This window comes from Rana temporaria, chromosome 2 (assembly GCF_905171775.1).
Source record: "Rana temporaria chromosome 2, aRanTem1.1, whole genome shotgun sequence".
NCBI lineage: Eukaryota > Metazoa > Chordata > Amphibia > Anura > Ranidae > Rana > Rana temporaria.
In genome coordinates this window covers 339,977,924-340,000,310 of record NC_053490.1, presented here as the reverse complement: position 1 = coordinate 340,000,310, position 22,387 = coordinate 339,977,924, and the positions used below count along the sequence as shown (strand labels likewise).

Here is a 22,387-nt window from a genome sequence, read left to right as displayed (position 1 = left end):
AATGTCTCCAGCTACAATGCCATCTAGTGACAGAAGAGAGAAGTGCACCATTCCAAAATTATTGATAAATCAATTGCTCTCCTAACAATTGGCCAAGGCAACTATTGCCTGGCAACTAAATTTAATAGCAGCCCTGCCTAAACTTCAGGGTGCTAGATTTCAAAGTGTTATTTTTGATTAAAGGTCTGCTTTAAAGACTTTCCCCAATAAGGAAAAATGCTACAAAAAAAATGTGCAGTGAAAGGTGTAGCTACTTCACAGGTTTATAGGGCTAGTATACAGCTATTCCAACCTGTTACTGCAGTGGAAAATGATAGTGAGCAACAGTTTTTGAGTATGCTTGGTTGTAGGGTTTTCATATTTGAAAACTGGCTTAAAGTGATTTTAACGGCTCCAGATTTTTTATTTTTCTGCATTTTATGCAGGGAGGTAAAAAACCTTCTGTGTGCAGCAGCCCCCCCAATACTTACATGAGCCTCATCTCATTCCAACAATGTACACGAGAGCCTCGGCTCTCCAGGGACTCTCCCTCCTCATTGGCTGAGACAGCAGTGGGAGCCATTGGCAGATGCTCGGGAGCCAACCTGCTTGAGAGCCTCCCTAGCAAGCTGCTTGCAATAGGGGCACACAGCAGGAGGGAGGGGCCAGGAGCGCCAGCTCGGGACCTAGGAAGGGGAGGATCGAGGCTCTTCTGTGCAAAACCATTACACAGAGCAGGTAAGTATAACATGTTTTGTTGTTGTTTTTTTGTTTTGTTTTGTTTTTTTAAAAGCCTACCTTTAATTTTATTTTAAACTCTTGATTGGCAATTAATATATTGTATGTCAATATGCAGGTATTATATACAGTTGTGTTAAAAATGATTCAACCCCCCAATGCTGTAAAGGGTTTTAGGGAATTTAGTGTACATTTGTAATTGTATTCAGAATTAAATCCTACAGGACTTCTTAAAGAACCATATGCAACTAAAATGACATCAATTGGTTTTGTAATACAGTAGTAAATGTTTATTTTGTGAATTCTTTATTTACACAATTATTCAATCCCTTAAAGACTACCACTCTGAAGAACAGAGGTTCATTGAAGTGTTTTCAATCAGGTATTGAAAACACCTGTGGATGTCAGGGAGCAGCAATAAAGCCTAATAAGCACCAATCAGGCAGCTTTAAAATGACTGTGATACTCATCTCCTTCTAGACATTTACTGGTGTGGTTACAAACATGGTGAAGTCAAGAGAATGGTCCGGGAAGAAAGGAGAAGAGGTGATTACTCTTCACAGGAAGGGCAATGGCTATAAGAAGATTGCAAAGATGTTAAACATACCAAGAGACACCATAGGAAGCATCATTCTCAAATTCAAGCCAAAGGGCACTGTTGAAATGCTACCTGGTCGTGGCAGAAAGAAGATGCTGACTTCGACTGCTGTGCGCTACCTGAAGCGTAGAGTGGAGAAAAGTCCCCTTGTGACTGCTGAGTAACTGACAAAAGATTTGTCAGATGTGGGTACTGAAGTTTTTGCTCAGACAATACGGCGCACACTGCGTAATGAAGGCCTCCATGCCAGAACTCCCAGGCGCACCCCCTTGCTGTCTCCAAAGAATAAGAAGATTCAACTGCAGTATGCAAAAATCATGTGGACAAACCACAGAAGTTTTGGGATTGGGTTCTGTGGACTGATCAAACAAAATTAGAAGTGATTGGGCCCATGGATCAATGCTATGTTTGGAGGAGGAAGAACAAGGCCTATGATGAAAAGAACACCTTGCCTACTGTGAAGCATGGCGGGGGGTCAATCATGCTTTGGGGCTGTTTTGCTTCTGCAGGTACAGGGAAGCTTCAGCGTGTGCAAGGTACCATGAATTCTCTTCAGTACCAGGAGATAGTGGATAACAATGTGATACAGTCCGTCACAAACCTGAGGCTTGGGAGACGTTGGACCTTTTAACAGGACAATGATCCCAAGCATACCTCCAAGTCCACTAGAGCATGGTTGCAGATTAAAGGCTGGAACATTTTGGAGTGGCCATCGCAGTCAACAGACTTAAATCCGATTGAGAACCTCTGGTGGGAATTAAAGAAAGCAGTTGCAGTGCGCAAGCCTAAGAATGTGACTGAACTGGAGGCTTTTGCCCATGACGAATGGGCGAAGATACCCGTAGATCGCTGCAAGACACTTGTGTCAAGCTATGCTTCACGTTTAAAAGCTGTTATAACTGTAAAAGGATGTTGTACTAAGTACTAAGATTGAATGTCACTTGGGGGTTGAATAAAACTGATAATGATGTGAGCACAGAAAAGACATTTGTGGTTATTTCATTATAAATGTTATGTTATATTTGTCTGACCTACACGTGCCTCTTTGATTTAATTGTAAGCAGGATGACAGGATGATCAGAATCAGTGTCAAACTTGGCAAAACAATCAATTTAAGTGGGGGTTGAATAATTTTGAATACAACTGTATACAGTAATATAAAAGATGGTGTTACATTGAGTAAATAGATATCAAACCTATCAAGCCCTAAAACTATGGTACCCAAGTCCATGTTTAAAATTCTTTACAGGCTCTCAATTTAGCATTAACCCGTTAACCCTGAATTATGGTCCCAGAATCGTTGCTCCTTCCCCAACATTCATGGGCATATCTCACATGTGTGACACAGTTTGCTGGTTACATACACAATAGCGTTTGCATTCACATGTGTGTGTGTGTGACAGGGTTGTTTTTCATTTTCCTTTTATTATTTTTCAAGGTTTTTTTTTTTTTCATTTAACTTTACTACTTTCACAAGGGGGCTAACCAGCCCCATATGTGGTAGAATGGGCAGGGGACTGATTCGGTTTATGAAGACAATAGGGGTCTATTAGACCCCTAATGTTACCACTGCCCCCCACTGTAGCTAATCAAGCACAGCATGCTTTATTAGATGCTTCCTCAGCCACAACACAGCCTTGGAAATGACAGCTCTGATTCCAAAAGTGAGGAAATGCCTGTCACTTCAATGTTTATTAGTCACAAAGAAGATCAGGGAATGGATGTTTCTCAAGCTATTCCGCTCTCCATCCTGCAGTCCTGGTCACCCCAAAGGAGCAGGAGAGCCTAGAAACCATGGCAGCCAGGGTTTGGGGCATCACTTAATTTAAAAGTGATTGGAGGGCTCTGTAGAATCCTGGATCCCTTTTAAATGACAGCCCTGAGCCTGCTGGCAAAACATTACCAAGCTTATGCCTGCAGTAACAGCCATGAACTTGTTTTAATCCCATTGAATACTAGGACATCTATATATGTACATTGGTAGACAAAAAGGTTAAAAATAGAATAAACACATACCTCAGCACTATTGTTGGGAACAATAAATCTAAAAAAAATGAATGACCATCTATAATTGTGATCTATGGCCCAGATTCTGAAAGGGCTTACAACGGCGCAATGCCATTTGTGCCGTCGTAAGTCCTAATCTGGGCCGTTGTATCTATGCGACTGATTTTTAGAATCAGTTAAGCATAGATATCCATTAGATCTGACAGGCGTAAGGCTCTTACGCTGTCAGATCTTAAATGCAATTTTTTTTCCCGCCGCTAGGTGTCGCCTCCGTCGTTTTCCCCGTTGTCTATGCAAATTAGCTATTTACGTGAAATTCCCGAACGTATGCGTGGTCGACGCAGTGAAGTTACGACGTTTCCGTATCTTTTGCGCCGCGTAAAGTTGCCCCTGCTATATGAGGGGCAACCAATGTTAAGTATGGCCGTCGTTGGCGCGTCGAAATTTAAAAATTTACGTCGTTTGCGTAAGTCGTCCGTGAATGGCGACGTCATTTCGCGCAATGCACGTTGGGAAATTTTAGGGACGGCGCATGCGCATTCCCGTTCGGCGCGGGAACGTGCCTAATTTAATTGATCCACGCCCCCTACCCGGATCATTTGAATTAGGCGGGCTTGCGCCAGGGGATTTACGCTACGCCGCCGCAACTTTACAGGCAAGTGCTTTGTGAATCAAGCACTTGCCCGTAAAACTTGCGGCGGCGTAACGTAAATGAGATACGTTAAGCGGCCGCATTTTTACGCAAATCCACCAGAATCTGCCCCTATATCTAGACAACAAACACTGCAACTCTTAAAGGTAAAGTGAAGATAACAAATTTGTGCCAGCACAAAAATATGAGCGATATAAGTGGAAAAAATAAAATAAAAATAAACATTGGGCAAATGCTGTGCATAATTTTTTTTTTTATCAGCATTGACACACTTAGTGCACAAACACAGGGTGCCAAGGTACAGATGGTCCTTGGCCCACAAGGCTAGATGTAATTTGAGTTACCTATGCTGTTTAATAAATAGGGGGCTGCTGGAAGAATCCCCCTCCCTCTTTCCTTACAGCAAACACACTTGCACATCCCATAATAGTTGAGGCAAACAGCCACACTAGAATCCAGGGACACCCCAAACGATCACAGCAAAGAGTCCACAACAGCATGAGACACCACACAATATACACATACAGTTGTATTCAAAATTATTCAACCCCCACTTAAATTGATTGTTTTGCCAAGTTTGACACTGATTCTGATCATCCTGTCATCCTGCTTACAATTAAATCAAAGAGGCACGTGTAGGTCAGACAAATATAACATAACATTTATAATGAAATAACCACAAATGTCTTTTCTGTGCTCACATCATTATCAGTTTTATTCAACCCCCAATTGACATTCAATCTTAGTACTTAGTACAACATCCTTTTACAGTTATAACAGCTTTTAAACGTGAAGCATAGCTTGACACAAGTGTCTTGCAGCGATCTACGGGTATCTTCACCCATTCGTCATGGGCAAAAGCCTCCAGTTCAGTCACATTCTTAGGCTTGCGCACTGCAACTGCTTTCTTTAAGTCCCACCAGAGGTTCTCAATTGGATTTAAGTCTGGTGACTGCGATGGCCACTCCAAAATGTTCCGGCCTTTAATCTGCAACCATGCTCTAGTGGACTTGGAGGTATGCTTGGGATCATTGTCCTGTTAAAAGGTCCAACGTCTCCCAAGCCTCAGGTTTGTGACGGACTGCATCACATTGTTATCCACTATCTCCTGGTACTGAAGAGAATTCATGGTACCTTGCACACGCTGAAGCTTCCCTGTACCTGCAGAAGCAAAACAGCCCCAAAGCATGATTGACCCCCCGCCATGCTTCACAGTAGGCAAGGTGTTCTTTTCATCATAGGCCTTGTTCTTCCTCCTCCTCCAAACATAGCATTGATCCATGGGCCCAAACACTTCTAATTTTGTTTCATCAGTCCACAGAACCCAATCCCAAAACTTCTGTGGTTTGTCCACATGATTTTTGCATACTGCAGTTGAATCTTCTTATTCTTTGGAGACAGCAAGGGAGTGCGCCTGGGTGTTCTGGCATGGAGGCCTTCATTACGCAGTGTGCGCCGTATTGTCTGAGCAGAAACTTCAGTAGCCACATCTGACAAATCTTTTGTCAGTTCCTCAGCAGTCACAAGGGGACTTTTCTCCACTCTACGCTTCAGGTAGTGCTCAGCAGTCGAAGTCAGCATCTTCTTTCTGCCACGACCAGGTAGAGTTTCAACAGTGCCCTTTGGCTTGAATTTGAGAATGATGCTTCCTATGGTGTCTCTTGGTATCTTTAACATCTTTGCAATCTTCTTATAGCCATTGCCCTTCCTGTGAAGAGTAATCACCTCTTCTCTTGTCTTCCCGGACCATTCCCTTGACTTCACCATGTTTGTAACCACACCAGTAAATGTCTAGAAGGAGATGAGTATCACAGTCATTTTAAAGCTGCCTGATTGGTGCTTATTAGGCTTTATTGCTGCTCCCTGACATCCACAGGTGTTTTCAATACCTGATTGAAAACACTTCAATGAACCTCTGTTCTTCAGAGTGGTAGTCTTTAAGGGGTTGAATAATTGTGTAAATGAAGAATTCACAAAATAAACATTTACTACTGTATTACAAAACCAATTGATGTCATTTTAGTTGCATATGGTTCTTTAAGAAGTCCTTGTAGGATTTCATTCTGAATACAATTACAAATGTACACTAAATTCCCTAAAACCCTTTACAGCATTGGGGGGTTGAATAATTTTGAACACAACTGTATATCCTTATAGATCAGCACTATGGCAGTAGTTTAGAAAGCATGAGAGTGGATCTACATCCACTTTAAGATAATAAACCTTCTGCCTTTACAACTCCTTTAATTCTGAAATTTGAATGGATATATAGAATAGAAGACTGCAGATACATAGCTACAATTTTTGTAGGAGGATATGTTCAGAGGGGATCTCTGTGTATCACCTGAAGTCAGTCACTTCACTGGGTATACAGGTATGTAAGGGTTTACAACCACTTTAAAGTGAATACCCTCCCACTAAAACGTGTGTGTACATGTTGACTTTACTTTAATCATTTTACACAGATAAACCTTCAGTAAATTAAAATTGGATTGCTATATTGAATGCACTTTGTAAATGATTGTTCTTTACATTGTTTTATTTACTTCGGTCAGTATTGTGTTTATAAAGCTTGCAAACTGGGAACTGTTTAATGATAGAGATTGACAACCATTCCTTTGGATATTAAGGCTTCATTTCCATGGACGTTTTTGGACGTTTTTACAGCCACTTTTCTGAGCGTTTTTTGCAGCTTAACCACTTCCCGACGGCCGTACGACTATATACGGCCGCCGGGTGGCTCTACTTCTCTGGGAGGCCGTGTTTTTACGGCCGCCCCTTTTCGCGTTCCCCGCGCGCGCTCCCGAGCGCGCAGCGGGGAACTGCTGTGCTGGCCGTGTCCCTTGGACACAGCCAGTCACAGATCGCCGTGAACGGCCAATCGGAGCGGCCGTTTCCTAGGCGATCTGTGCGGCCAATGAGAGATGATCTCATATGTTTACATATGAGATCATCTCTCATTCCCGGCTCTCGCAGACAGCGGTGCTGTCAGGGGAGAGAGGAGACCGATCTGTGTCTCTTGTACATAGAGACATAGATCGGTCACCTCCCCCAGTCACCCCCCCTCCCCCACAGTTAGAACACTAATTAGGATACACATTTAACCCCTTCCTCACCCCCTAGTGTTAACCCCTTCCCTGCCAGTCACATTTATACAGTAATTAGTGCATATTTATAGCACTGATTGCAGTATAAATGTGAATGGCGCCAAAAATGTGTCAAAAGTGTCCGATGTGTCCGCCATAACGTCGCAGTCCCAATAAAAATCGCAGATCGCCGCCATTTCTAGTAAAAAAAAAAAATTATACAGTAATTAGTGCATATTTATAGCACTGATTGCAGTATAAATGTGAATGGCGCCAAAAATGTGTCAAAAGTGTCCGATGTGTCCGCCATAACGTTGCAGTCCCAATAAAAATCGCAGATCGCCGCCATTTCTAGTAAAAAAAAAAAAATAATAATAATAATTCTGTCCCTTATTTTGTAGGCGCTATAACTTTTGCGCAAACCAGTCGCTTATTGCGATTTTTTTTTTTTTTTTACTAAAAATATGTAGAATACGTATCGGCCTAGACTGAGGATAAAAAAAAACGTAAAAAAAAAAATTGAGCTATTTATTATAGCAACAAGTAAAAATATTTATTTTTTTTCAAAATTGTCGCTCTATTTTTGTTTATAGCGCAAAAAATAAAAACCGCAGAGGTGATCAAATACCACCAAAAGAAAGCTCTATTTGTGGGGAAAAAAGGACGTTAATTTTGTTTTCGAGCCACGTCGCACGACCGCGCAATTGTCAGTTAAAGCGACGCAGTGCCGAATCGCAAAAAGTCCTCTGGTCAGGAAGGGGTTTAAGTGCCCAGTAAGGAAGTGGTTAAAAACATGTTAGTCTATGGCCTCATGCCCACCATGACGTTTTTGAGCTGTAGATGGCTGAGCCGTTTTTAAGCTGCAAAAAAAAAACAGGACCAGTGCGTTCTGAAGCTCCAGAGTAGAGCTGTAAAAACGCCAGACGTTAAAAAAACGCTCAAAAAACGCTACCGCAGCATTTTTGAGCTCCAGCTCAAAAAAAATAAAAAATGACATGGACAGGCGTTTCTAAGCTGTAAAAAAGGCTAAAGAAAGTGGCTGTAAAAATGTCCATGGAAATTAAGCTTAATAGTTAACCTCTTGGAAGGTGTGTTCAAGGATTGCAGCTCTGGTCAGCATGTGACTCTCCCTATGATTTAATTGTAGTACTCCGAAGAATAAGGAAACAAATATTAATCCCATTAAAATGAATCTGAAGAATTGAAATGAGAAAAAAATGACTTCTGTTAAAAATGTCAATGGGGTAGATTCAGGTACGGGTGCGCACTGATACGGCGGCGCAGCGTATCATCTTTACGCTACCGTAAATTACAGGAGCAAGCGCTGTATTCACGAAGCACTTGCTCCGTAATTTGTGGCGGCGTAGCGTAAAAGGGGCCGGCGGAAGCGCGCGTAATTCAAATGATCCGGTAGGGGGCGTGGATCATTTAAATTAGGCGTGTTCCCGCGCCGAACGTACTGCGCATGCGCCGTCCCTAAATTTTTCCCGATGTGCATTGCGGTAAATGATGTCGCAAGGACGTCATTGGTTTCGACGTGAATGTAAATGGCGTCCAGCGCCATTCACGGACGACTTACGCAAACGACGTAAAATTTTCAAATCGCGACGCGGGAACGACGTCCATACTTAACATTGGCTTCGCCTCCTAATAGCAGGAGTAGCCTTACGCCGAAAAAGCCTTAACGCAAACGACGTAAAAAACGAACGCACGTACGTTTTGTGAATCGGCGTATCTAGGAAATTGGCATATTCTACGCCGACAACAACGGAAGCGCCCCTAGCGGCCAAAGTTATATTGCACACAATTCTACGCCGCCGCAATCAAGTTACGTCGGTGGAGGAAGCCTATTTTTTCAAGGTAACTGCCTTTGTGAATCGGCGTAATGCTACGCGGGCGCGGAATTCAAATTACGGCGGCGTATCTGGAGATACACCGCCGCAAAAGGTACCTGAATCTACCCCAATGTTTACGATACATAGTAGTCACTGAACATCCAAAATCCCAATGGCAAAGTTTGAAAATCACACCATACAAATATTTGTTTTAACATCATGCAGATACAGGATGACGACAAGAAGGAAATATAGAGAATGTCTAGCAGATGGAACTTGGAGTAATGCGCTTCCTGAATGCGCAGGTAATTTAACCTAAATGTAGGAGTTGTAATTACACCTAGAATGTATTCAACCTTTTATTGTTTCACGTGTGTAGTGCCTCTACCATTTGTACACATATGGCATTGGCAGTACATCATTTTAAAATTTAGGGCAAATTTTTCATTAAATAAAAATAAATTCTAAAACATGCACTATAGTTGAAGCTTTCCATGAAGAAAAATTACCTTTTTAAACAGTTATATTTTCAATGCGTTGGAAAATCATTCTCCTCTGATGGTTGTTTATTACAGATTTTAAAATGGATGTGTCAGTTGTGTACATATGAATAACAGCTGTATCAGTGAGGAGGGAGCTGCTGAGCAGGAAGAGTTCAATAGACTCAGTCAGGCAGCACTGCATTGTGGGTACTGAAGTCCAGAGGAGAGAGACTGTACTGTGTAATCAAGAGCTTTTGAACTACATTCCCCAGGTAGAGATTGCCAGGAGAGGAAAGAGCTGCAGTTTCCTGGGCTATAAAGGACATAACTTAGGCCCCATACACACGAGAGGATTTATCCGCAGATACGGTCCAGCGGACCGTATCCGCGGATAAATCCTCTCAAGGATTTCAGAAGATTTCTATGCGATGGTGTGTACACACCATCGCATTGAAATCCGCGCTGAAATCCTCTGGCGATGACGTGTCGCGCCGTCGCCGCTATTATGACGCGGCGACGGCGCGACGCTGTCATATAAGGAATTCCACGCATGCGTTAAATCATTACGACACGTGCGGGGAATCCCTTTGGACGGATGGATCCGGTAAGTCTGTACAGACGAGCGGATCCATCCGTTGGAATGGATTCCAGCAGATGGATTTGTTGTGCATGTCAGCAAATATCCGATCTGCTGGAATCCATCCCAGAGGAGATTTCTCCGCGGAAACAGATCCGCTGGCGTGTACACACCATAGGATTTATCCGCTGAAACCCATTTGCCGGGATTTATCTGCGGATGGATTCTATCGTGTGTATGGGGCCTCACTCTTGCTGTGGGGGAGACCCGGGTGTGCACATCACTGTCCAGTGTGCACCATCACTTATTGGCAGCCTGAGCGGGACCTGGAGCATTGGGTTGGGGATGCCGATAGCCAGAGTCACCTGGGTACAGAGCAGAGAGTGCAATAATCACTGTGTGTGTGACTGGATGAGCACATAGAAGTGAAGATCTTCCTAAGTTTAGGGTCAATATAATAAGGTGAGGCAAATTTCATGTGGTAGCAGTATTTATAGGGTGGTCTCCACTCCTGTGAGTAGTGGTAGATTCAGTTGTGGATCATTTTATAGACTTGTATAATGCATTGTTTTAATACTTATGTTATATAGAATGTTTTTAAGCATATCTTTGTGGCTTGCATTATTCTTTTAATAACTGATTTATTGAAAGAGCAGCCCTAGAAAATTTTCATGTTCAATATTTAAAGGTATGTTTTCGTTTTTTTGTTATGTTATACAGATTAGATTGATGCCTATTCCCAACACCTTGGAATTTTCATTTTTTGTGTATCTTAGTAGCAACGGTGTGCCAATAGGCACCTGTTTTGGTATATTTTATGGTCATTTACCCCCTTTATTCTAGTAGTAAGTGCATATCATACTCTGTTGCTGCCACATACCGTATAGCCTGTATAACCTCATAATTTTGTTTGGAATTAAAGGGGAGTTCCACCCACAATTTCACTTTTTAAATATAAATACCCCTGTAATACACAAGCTTAATGTATTCTAGTAAAGTTAGTCTGTAAACTAAGGTCCGTTTTGTTAGGTTGTTACAGCATTTAAATAGTTTATAATCTAGAAATAGACCGTGGCCATCTTAAGTGTGGGCATCATGAAGCCAGACTGTATGGCCCCATACACACGAGAGGATTTATCCGCAGATACGGTCCAGCGGACCGTATCCGCGGATAAATCCTCTCGAGGATTTCAGAGGATTTCTATGCGATGGCGTGTACACACCATCGCATTGAAATCCGCGCTGAAATCCTCTGCCGATGACGTGTCGCGCCGTCGCCGCTATTATGACGCGGCGACGGGCGCGACGCTGTCATATAAGGAATTCCACGCATGCGTCAAATCATTACGACGCGTGCGGGGAATCCCTTTGGACGAATGGATCCGGTAAGTCTGTACAGACGAGCGGATCCATCCGTTGGAATGGATTCCAGCAGATGGATTTGTTGTGCATCACAGCAAATATCCGATCTGCTGGAATCCATCCCAGAGGAGATTTCTCCGCGGAAACAGATCCGCTGGCGTGTACACACCATAGGATCTATCCGCAGAAACCCATTTGCTGGGATTTATCTGCGGATGGATTCTATCGTGTGTACGGGGCCTATGACTTCCTGGATTTCAGCTTTGCATATCTCGCACATGCTCAGTGCACAAGCAATGTAATAGGTTTCAGTCAGGTTTGCAAGGACTACTGGGAAACATGATGCCTATCCCAGAAACCCTTGCAAATAGCCTAGGCAAATAAGGAGGAGGAAGTAATGAAGGACTACAAAATAAAGGTATTTACAAGCAACATATTAAATAAAAATTGTCCATTCTGAACACTATGAGATTAGAGCATGCAGCACAGACAAACATTAAAAAATGGGTGGAACTCCACTTTAAGAGGCTATTCTGCACTCCACCATAAACCAGCGAGTAACATTCAAGAAAAAAAAAAACGATAGGCCTGTGTGCTTCAAATGATATGGTAGCATTTTTTTTTAAACTGTCTACAGGTGGACAATCATTTAGTTCTCCTACTTGAGACATGTTAAAGCTTTTGTAAGACCCCTTTCACACTGGAACTGTTTGCAGGCGCTATTGCACTAAAAATAGCATTTGCAAACCGACCCTAAACAGCTGCTGCTCGGGCTTTCACACTGAATTGGTGCGCTAGCAGGATGAGAAAAAGTCCTGCTAGCCGCATCTTTGGAGCGGTGTGTATACCTCTCCTTCACCGCTCCTGCCCATTTAAATCAATGAGACAGCTCGGCTATATCGCCGGCAATGCGCCTCTGCAGAGGCGCATTGCGGGCGGTTTTAAACCCTTTCTCGGTCGCTAGCGGCCGAATAGTGCTGCAAAATTGGCGGTAAAGCGCCGCTTAAAATAGTGGCCATTTTTCCACCACGCACCTCCCGCCCCAGTGTGAAATGGGCCTAAAGCAAAACACAAATAAATACCAAACATGTCATAATTACCTGCTCTGCGCAGTGGTTTTGCAAAGAGCAGCCCCAATCCCCCTCTTCTCAGGTCCCCCAGCCAATGTTCTGGGCCCCTCCTCCTTACCCTGTGCCCCATAGCTAGCTAATTGCTATGGGGGCAATCATGCATGCTCGCTCCTCAGCTAGATCTTCGTGTGCATAAGACAGAGTGTAGCTCAGCCCTGCCCCCCTGCTCCCGCCTCACTGGCTGTGATTGACAGCTGCGGGAGCCAATGGCTCTTGCGGCTGCTTCTCAGCCAGTGAGTAGGGAGAGACCCGGGAGAGCCTTGGCTGGATCGAAATGAGCTTGGTTAAGTATTATTCTTGGCTGGGGGGCTGCTGCACACTAAAGTTTTTTTAACCTTCATGCATAGAATGCATAAAGATAAAAAACCTTCGTCCTTTACAGCCACTTTAAGTTTCATGTTTTCTTTACCTCTTCAAAGGTCTTATAATATTGTATACCTACCTAATTTACAATAATGTGAATAGAAAGCATTATCGTGCTGCTGACGATTAGTGTCCAATATTGAGACTCACCCTCTGGTTCTGTATCAGTGTGGCATCAACCATACAGTTGAAAAATTGTTTTGTTTCACACAATAAATAAACTCTATATCAGCGCTTAGAACTTATGCTGTGCTCACATAATAAGAATATCAGTTTTTTTTTTTATGTTGCTGCACCTATTCTCTTTGTGACGTGTATAATTCAATGTGACTTCCCATACATACTCCTGTGTACTAATCTATAAATACCACTACATTTCTTTAGTACATAAAAAAGTAAATGCAGTCTTAAAATCCTAATAGTATTAAGCAACCCTTCATTAAAGGGTCACTAAAGGATTTATTTTTTAAGCTAAATAGCTTCCTTTACCTTACTGCAGTCCTGGTTTCATGTCCTCATTGTTCGTTTTTGCTTTGATGTTGCTGTAATTCTGCTGTGATCGCCACACTTCCTGGTTGTCTGTTTCCTGATCACCACAGTACTGGGAGATTTCTCACTGTGGTGACTAATCAAGGAGGTGTGATTACTGTGTGTCTAAAACCCCTCAGCACCAATCCAGTTTCGTTTTGCAAAACCTTCACTGCCCTCTATTGGCTCTGAGTCTCTGTACATCAGAGAACCAGCAAACAACAGCAAAAACTAAACTAAACTGCAGGCACCTTATATGATTGGTTTTTATCTATTTTAAAAGGAATCAGTTAACTATTATGTCTCTATACCCTGTAAACAGTAATTTCAGCTAAAACATTTTTTTCCTTTAGTGACCCTTTAAGTGATTCAAAAAAAAAAAAACAATAAAAGCTGGTACTTGTAATTCATAAACAAAAAAGAACAAGTACAATTGCTGGTACTTGTAGTTCATAAGCTGTATAAAAGTGTGAGTGCTTCAGTAAAAACATGTGCCTACAATTTCCAGCTCCTGATTATAGAACTGTTCATAGTTTATAGTGATTCCACAACATATTTATCTGTCATGAATTGTTGGTGCTTGTAATTCATATGTGCATCCACAATCAAAGTGCTGGTGCTTCGGTGACTCCTTCCACCACTCTCCTCTCTGTTTAACCTCTCTCTCTCAAAACACGCTTGCCCCTAATGGGGTATTCAAGGATAAACTCCTCTGTGTTCCTCCTTCTTCTTTCTTCCACCTAGCATCCTGGTGCCTCTGTAAACCACTAGGTGTATGGCCCTTTAAAATCATGTCTCTCCCATATAGTGTTTCATGCAGAGAAAAGGGTATCCACATAGTGCAGTAATTTGGTATAAAACTTGTTTAATAAAAATCAGTAAGTTATATTCACAGATAAAAATGTCAAACTTGTTTAAAAACTGATAGGGGTGCTCCGATGTCACCCGGCTCCACCCTATGCATTTCGGGACAGTCACGTGACTTCCTCAGGGAATGACGGAGGCAGTGTAACTATATTTTGAGTTTTTAAGCTTAATATGTTATAATAGTGTAATATGACAATCTTGGGTCCATCTACCCCTCAATGTAACTCTAGATTGATTTTCTGTGCATTTATCATCACTATCACTATTACTATTATTACCGTCTGAAACCCTTTACAACCTCTGGTGTACAAATATGAGTTTAGAGATATATATAAATAATATATATTTAATTTAAATGTAGAATTCATTAAAGTACACTTTTTATATATGAAATTAAATATTTATATTTATATATATGAAACTGAACTTTTTTTGTACACATATAATATTTTATATAGTATATGTAGATTTTTTACACATTCTCATTCTTTTTATTTTTTATGTATTAGTGTGTGTGATACAGGGATTTTTTTTCTGGCAATCACTAAAAAAAGTTTTAACTTTTTAAATTTGTCATATGATGCCCCAATGGAATTAACATTATGAACATGGAAGTATGAAATTTGTGGATATGTTCCAAAAAGAGTGTGAAATAGGATGGAGGTTAGGGATGAGCAGAACAACCCCCGGTTCGGTTCGCACCATAACTTGCGAACAGGCAAAAAAATTGTGCAAGTCTATGGGACACGAACATGAAAAATCTAAAGTGCTCATTTTAAAGGCATATGCATGTCATTGCCATAACAAGTGTTTGGGGACCCAGGTCATGCCCCAGGGGACATGTATTAATGCAAAAAAAGTTTTAACAACTGCAGTTTTTTTTAGGAGCAGTGATTTTAATAATGCTTAAAGTGAAACAATGAAAATTACATATTCCTTTAAATATCATGCCTGGGGGTGTCCTTAGTATGCATGTAAAGTAGCACATCTTTCCCCTGTTTAGAACAGTACCACAGCAAAATTACATATCTAAAGGAAAAAATGTCATTAAAAATTGCTTGCGGCTACATGGTCACATGCCCTCAACATGTTTGATGAGGACAAGGGCCTCTTCCCCACAACCCTTGCTCGGCAGTTGTGGAGGTCTGCGGGCGGGGGCTTATTGGAATCTGGAAGCCCCCTTTAACTAGGGGACCCCAGATCCTGCCCCTCTATGTGAATGGATGTAACTCCACACGTGACCCCGCCCCCTTTTGATGTCATGTGACCTCACGTAACATCAGAGGGGGCGGGGGTCACCTGTTTACGTCACTGAGCGGCCCCGCCCTCAGCTATATAACAGCTGTCATTGCAAAAAGCCTGCAGTAGCGAGAAGCCTCACATCGAGGCAGAGTTTTTCAGTTTCTTCTTTTCTTGGGTTGTCGGCGCTGTCATCGAAGATGGAGTTACATCGCGGGACACTTTTTTTTTTAGAAAGGACTTGTCCCAAACTGTCTCCTGTAATTTAAAAAATGTTGACACTTTGTTTGGTGAATGTGTAGGATACAATGTACCCGATACCCATTCACATAGGGGGGGGAAGATCTGGGGGTCCCCTTGTTAACGGGGGTTAACAGATTCCGATAAGCCCCCCCGCCCACAGACCCCCCAACCACTTGTCAATGGTTGAGGGCATGTGGCCTGGTATGGTTCAGGAGGGGGGCGCTCTCTCGTCCCTCCCCTTTTCCTGCGGCCTGCCAGGCTGCGTGCTCGGATAAGGGTCTGGTATGTATTTTGGGGAAACACCCGAGCCATTTTTTTTATTTTGGCACAGGGGTTCCCCTTAAAATCCATACTAGACCTGAAGGGCCTGGTAATGGACTGGGGGGGGAGGGAAACCCATGCCATTTTTTTCAATTATTTTTATGTATATTGCCGGGATCCGGCAATACATTACAACCGCGAGCAGTTTTAAATGACATTTTTTCCTTTACAAATGCAATTTTGCTGCTCTCATTCATAAAACTATGTACGGCTGCAGTGTAAGCAGCCTTACATAGTGTGGGGCATGCACCCTGCCTTTGGCCAATCATGGCTCTCACAGCAGACCGTGCTGTAATTGGCCAAAGCATGCAGGTCAGGTGCATGCTTTGGCCAATCAGCAGCCGTCAATGAACTGCGATCTTGCAGTGCATTGACAGTATCGCCGTTCATTATGGGGTGTTCCGCAAGAGATCGAATTTCCCACGAACGCCTCATAATGTTCGTTATTCGGCGAACGAGTGTACACTCGATGTTCGAGTTGAACTTACCATCGACTCAAACATCTGGCTCATCCCTAATGCAGGTGGTACCGAGAAGCCTAAGGTGTTTTTTTCACACTGCTTAATTTCATTATTATTCCCTCCTCCCCTTTAGTTTTTCTGCCTTTATAATCTGCTTCAGTTAAGAGTGTTATGTGACTTGAGAAAGGGCATGCGTGTGAAACGCATTGTCATAGTGACACTGATACACTCTGGTTTGCATTCCAACTGACAACATCTTCAGCGGCTCGTTCCTGGTCCCACCTGACCACAGGCATGACCTTGTGACGTCATCTCCAGCTTTTGTAGCTCGGAAGCTTGGCTTAGACCTGTGATGTCATCTTCGGCCCCCATAGCTCAGATGCCAGGTGTTCTGCCAAAAATTCCAACTCGCCATTATCACCAACCGCGTCACTTCCGATAGTAATAATTGGAGATTTAGATGAGTTGCCTGTTTTCGTAGAACACCGGCAAAGTATACCTTACGGTACACCATATAATGAGTGGACATTGTTAGTCTGCCTGATACTAAAAAAGAACATGGCCGCCTCTTTGACAGAACAGCAGGTAAGGAGGAAAAACCTTGGAGGCAACTAACAATGTCCACTCATTATGTGGTGTACCGTACTGTATACGCTGCAGGTGTTCTGTGAAAACAGTCAACTTGTCTAAATCTTCAATTATTTCTGCTGGAATGTCACCAGAAGAGACTTGGAGATTTTGGGCAGTTGGAGTATTGTGACGCCTATCCTGGGTCTCGGCGCGCAAAAGCTGTGTCTTCACACAGGCGATTATCCAGGACTTCCGGACCAAGTTCACTAGCGGTTTCCTTTTACTTGCTGCAGCAACCCCATCAGCCAAGGGCTCCAGGTTACCACCTCCATCAGCGGGCAAGTAGCTTCCACTTTGCCATCCTTGTGATAGGGTCCGGGACAACAGCTCATGGTACACAGTCTATTAAAGGAAAACTGCTCAGACACCAGTGTCTATTGTATATGATAATTCCCACAGAGACTAGTGTGGCTAATTTAATATGAGCAATGAAAATTGTGGGCATCACTTTATAGGGACTGTCTTTTTACCCTTAATGGGCACTGTATTTTCCTGAGACTAATTATATTCATATTGTGTGAGCACAGCACAAGTTCTAAGTGCTGATATAGGGCCATATTCTCAGAGAAGTTACGATGGAGTAAGTCAGATACTCCATCGTAACTTCCTTTTTAGGCCAGTGTATCTATGCTCCTGATTCTCAGAATAATTTTTGCATAGATACACTTAAGATCCGCCATCTTACACTGGCGGATCTTAAATGCAATGACGCCGGCCGCCGCTAGATGGCATTTACGTGAAGGAGTCATTTGCATATGCAAATGATCCTTCTACGCCGATTCCCGAACGAGTTCGCGTCGCGTAACCGTCGCTAACGTCGTTTGGGTAAGCGGAAACTTACCCCTGCTATATGAGGGGTAAGTTTCCGCAAGTCTCGCGTAGGCCATGTTACGGATGGCGTCGGGGTCCCCGTCGTGTTTTTTCGTCGGATACGTCGTTTACGTAAGTCGTTCTTGAATACGACTTTACGTCAATGACGCACACGTCGGCGTCATTGACGTTTTCCGCCGAGAACTGGAGCATGCGCACTGGGCTTTTTGCAGCCCGGCGCATGCCCAGTTCTTTTGCATCGGGGGGGCGCTTCATTTGAATAGAAGCCGCCCCCTTGGAGATCCGCCAGGCTACGCCGGGACACTTACACTCCGCTGTCCCAACTTATGGAGCAAGTGGTTGGGGAATACAACACCTGCTCCAGTAAGTTGGGACAGCTGAGTGTAAGTTCCCGAAGCGAAGCAGGCGGAGATTCTTTGAGAATATGGCCCATAGAGTTTATTTGATATACTGTATGTATTTTTGTTACCCTTTCCAATGGTTCTTTCTCTAGCGGATCTGAACATTATTTTGTAAAATCTTTTTTGTTTTTGCTCTTCCCATGTTAGTGCCTGATCTTTTCTTGTGTTTTTTTTTTTTTATTATGATTTTCTCCTTTGCTTTAATCCTTGGAAACAGGTATTAAAATGCGTCTCTAAGGTTGATAAATGACCAACCATATGACTATTTAGAGATAAACATCCTATCCAATGTTAAAGTGTTACTAGACCCACACAAGTAAAATCAGTCTTTATATGCAGTAAAGCATGCTTGTTTTACTCACTGTGGAACCTAAGGGGTTATTTGCAGGAACCAGAGCTTTGTAATGTACATCATAGGATTTACAGTGCAATGTTCAGGAGTATGTCATGTGCAACATTGCATTGAGAGTGTAGTGGAAGGAAGCATGTAATGTTCAAAACAGTGCAGTGGGCAGAAGTATGTAATTTAATATACAGTACAGCTTAAAGAGTGAAGAAGCCAAAAGTATGGCACTCACGGCATACAGTTACAGGTTAAAGCAGTTTTCAACTTACAACATGGCTAATAGAGTGTGGTAGGCAGGATTCAGTAATTAATTAATTTTATTTATTACAGGTACTTATTGTATATAGCACCATCAATTTCTGCAGTGCTTTACATACATATTGTACATTCATATAGGTCTCTGCCCTAAGGAGCTTACAATTTAAGGTCCGTAACTAACATTTATACACACATATACTAGAGCCAATTTAAACCAGCATGTCTTTGGAGTGTGGAAGGAAACCAGAGTACATGGAGGAAACCCATGCAGACACAGGGAGAACATGCATTCACAACTGGGCAGAAATGTGTTGCATAACATAGCATATGGAGTGCAATGTGCAGAAATATGTAAAGTATAGCATGGATTACAGAGTGCAGCGCTAAAGAGTATGTACAACATAGCATATAGAATACAGGAGCCTGGAGTATGTAGCATAAAGCAAAATGTATGGATAGCAGAATTAAGGAGTATGCTAATGTGTAGCACAACTTATTAGGGGTTAAGAAAATGCAACAGATAGCATATTAAATGCAGTGTGCAGGAGTATGTGATGTATAGCATAGTGTACAAGAGTGCAGTGGAAAGGCATATGCAATGTAGGGTGAGGTGTGCAGCGGGCAGTAGTATGTAACCTACAACAGAAGCTCTAGAATACAATGGTTAGGAGTATGCCATGTACATTTCTTTATTAGATTTTTTTTTTTAGACAAAAATCCATACAAAACAAATTCAGACGGAGTCGGGCTGCCACTACCGGCCCCGCTTATGCAAAATGCAAAATTGTTACCCCCCCCAAAAAAAATAAAAAAAGCCCTCCCCCACCCTACCCACCCTGGATCTCTCCAAGTAACAGTCTTTTGTTTGCGCCCTCTCAGACTCTCTCCCCTACCCTTCCCTTTGCCATAGTTTCAGCTAGGGTTGCCCCGATACCGATACTAGTATCGGTATTGGGACCAATACTGATAATGTACTCGCGCAAATGCTCCCGATGCCTGACCCGATACTTTTTTTTTACCGAGAGCTGGTGGAGAGGGGGTGGAGTGTGGGTGGAGTGCGTGTGGAGAGGGGGCGGAGAGGAGAGCTGCTGCCGCTGCCGCCAAGTCCCCCCCCCTCCCGCCGCTGCCGACATCTAGTTAATTTGCGCTTGGGGAACACAACAGATTTCATTTGAATAGCTGTGTGTTCCCCGCCGCACCTCATGTATAAACACTCCCCCTTGCCCAGAAACTTTGATAGACAGATCACCCGTCCCAGGATTGGACGGGTGATCTGTCTATCAAAGTGCCCGGGCAAGGGGGGGTGTCTATACATGACGAGGCGCGGCGGGCAACACACAGCTATTCAAATGAAAGCTGTTATGTTCCCCTAGCGCTGATCAACTAGATGTCGGCAGCGGCGGGGGGGGGGGGGGACTTGGCTTTCTTTTAGGGGACACAAGGCTGCATTAGGGACATGGCTGCATTAGGGACATGGCTGCATCTAGGGACAAGGCTGCATTTGGGGACAAAGGGCTGCATTAAAAAAAAAGTATCGGTAATCTGTATCGGCGAGTACATGGAAAAAAAGTATCGGTACTTGTACTCGGTCCTAAAAAAGTGGTATCGGGACAACCCTAGTTTCAGCATATCTCTGTGATTGCCTGTACCTAATCTAATAAAGAAATTGAAAAAAAAATAGTATGCCACGTACAAAACAGAGAATAGAGAACAAAGGTCTTGCATAGCGGTGGTTCACCCTGCTGAACAACATTTCAGCATAAAATCCGGCATAGTAGCGCGAGCTACACTATGCCGGTCTTAATTTTTTTATCCCCGTACTCACGGTTATATCGTACATAGACGATTCCGTCTGCCGCGGGGAATGGGCGTTCCTAGCAAGAGGGAGGGTGATTGACGGCCGGCTTTGGCACGTCACGCTCCCCGAAGACAGCCGGAGTAGGTCTCGGCTCTTCACGGCGCCTGCGCACAGGCTATGCGCAGGCGCCGTGAAGAGCCAAGCCTATTTCGGCTATTTCCGGAGAAGCGTGACGTGCCACGGCCGGCCGTCAATCACCTTCCCTGTCCATAGGAACGCCCATTCCCCGGAATCTTCTATGTACGATATAACAGTGAGTACGGGGGAAAAAAAATACAGACAGGCATACTGTAGCTCGCGCTACTATGCCGAATTTAATTTAATTTTTTTTTTTTTTTTATATAGGGTGAGCAAAATAGCTTACAGAGTGCAGTAGCCTCAAGACCATATTTTGTTACAAATATTTTTTTCCACTTTTTATTTTCATTTGATTGAAGATTAGGATTCAAGCACCTTCCTAATCATCAGGAGCCAATTATACCATTTAAAAGCAACAAAAAGCACCACAATTTCTTTTATTTTTTTATTCTAATAATTTCACCAAAATTCCTGGGAATAGAAATGTAGCACTACCCCCGGAGGAGCTGCTGGTTTGTTTTGGGTGGCACATTTACCTTGTGGCGCTTCCGAATTCCTAGGGGTGAATGGTGCATATAGCAATTGTAAAGGAATGTCCGCAACAGGTGTCTTTGCTGTGCTCTTTATTACCCGGCCGGGTAAAAACGATGAACTGGTGATAAAAGGATAGAGTTTGAAAGAAGAAGGAGAACAGCAGATTCAGGCGTAGTATTTGGAACAGTCCTGCTCCCATACGTAACACTTTCCGTACCACTCCTGCCTGAGTGGGCTTAGCGTACTCTCTCACTGACCTGGCAGCCGGAGTATCACTCAAACCTTTTTAGTGTGAGATAACACCCCCGTAAAAACAGAATGAGCCAAGCTGAAACAGAGACCCTACTCAAACATTGTATCTGGAATCAGAGTCATTAGCACTCTGATCACCCTCTAAATTTCAATAGCACCGGTACTTGGAAGTAACCAGGCGCTACAGAAATTTCACTTTTTTTTTTAACTCACATGATTTAAATGAATGACTGCAATCAGTTTAATTCAACCCATCTCGGTCAAACTTATGCCGCGTACACACGGTCGGAATTTCCGATGGAAAAAGTTTGATGGGAGCTTTTCATCTGATTTTCCGGCCGTGTGTATGCCCCATCGGACTTTTCCCCCCGGAATTTCCGACGGACTTAGAGAGCACGTTCCCTAAGCAGGGGGCGGGGGGGGGCCGCAACGGGTGCTACACCCTGTTGGGGGTGTCAGGCCGACACCCCCCCTCCGCGACTGAGGCATGGCGCGGCCGCGGTGGCAGCATGATTGATGGCACGGCATGGCAGACTAGGTAAAACACAGCCTGGGCTATTCAGGGGGGGGGGTATGCGAGCCGTACCCAAGTTATACCCGCCGCCCGGGACCCGCCGCAATGATCCCCCTTCTCTGTGGCAGTGCCGCGGCTCTGATACTATCGGCTCAGCTGTGACTGTCTCTGTCTGACAGTCACACAGCCGAGTGTGAAGCTGCGGCCGCCTCCCCCC

The 22,387-nt window shown here is 43.4% G+C and overlaps 1 protein-coding gene across 6 annotated transcripts in view; it reads left to right on the top strand.

The window, feature by feature from the left end:
* LOC120928425 (C4b-binding protein alpha chain-like) overlaps positions 1-22,387 on the top strand; it is a 232,455-nt gene that overhangs the window by 64,029 nt on the left and 146,039 nt on the right. For all 6 annotated transcript variants that reach the window (XM_040339524.1, XM_040339522.1, XM_040339521.1 and 3 more), the window contains one exon: positions 9,121-9,200. In XM_040339524.1, the coding sequence (XP_040195458.1) occupies positions 9,121-9,200 (80 nt within the window). The remainder of the gene's footprint in view (positions 1-9,120; positions 9,201-22,387) is intronic.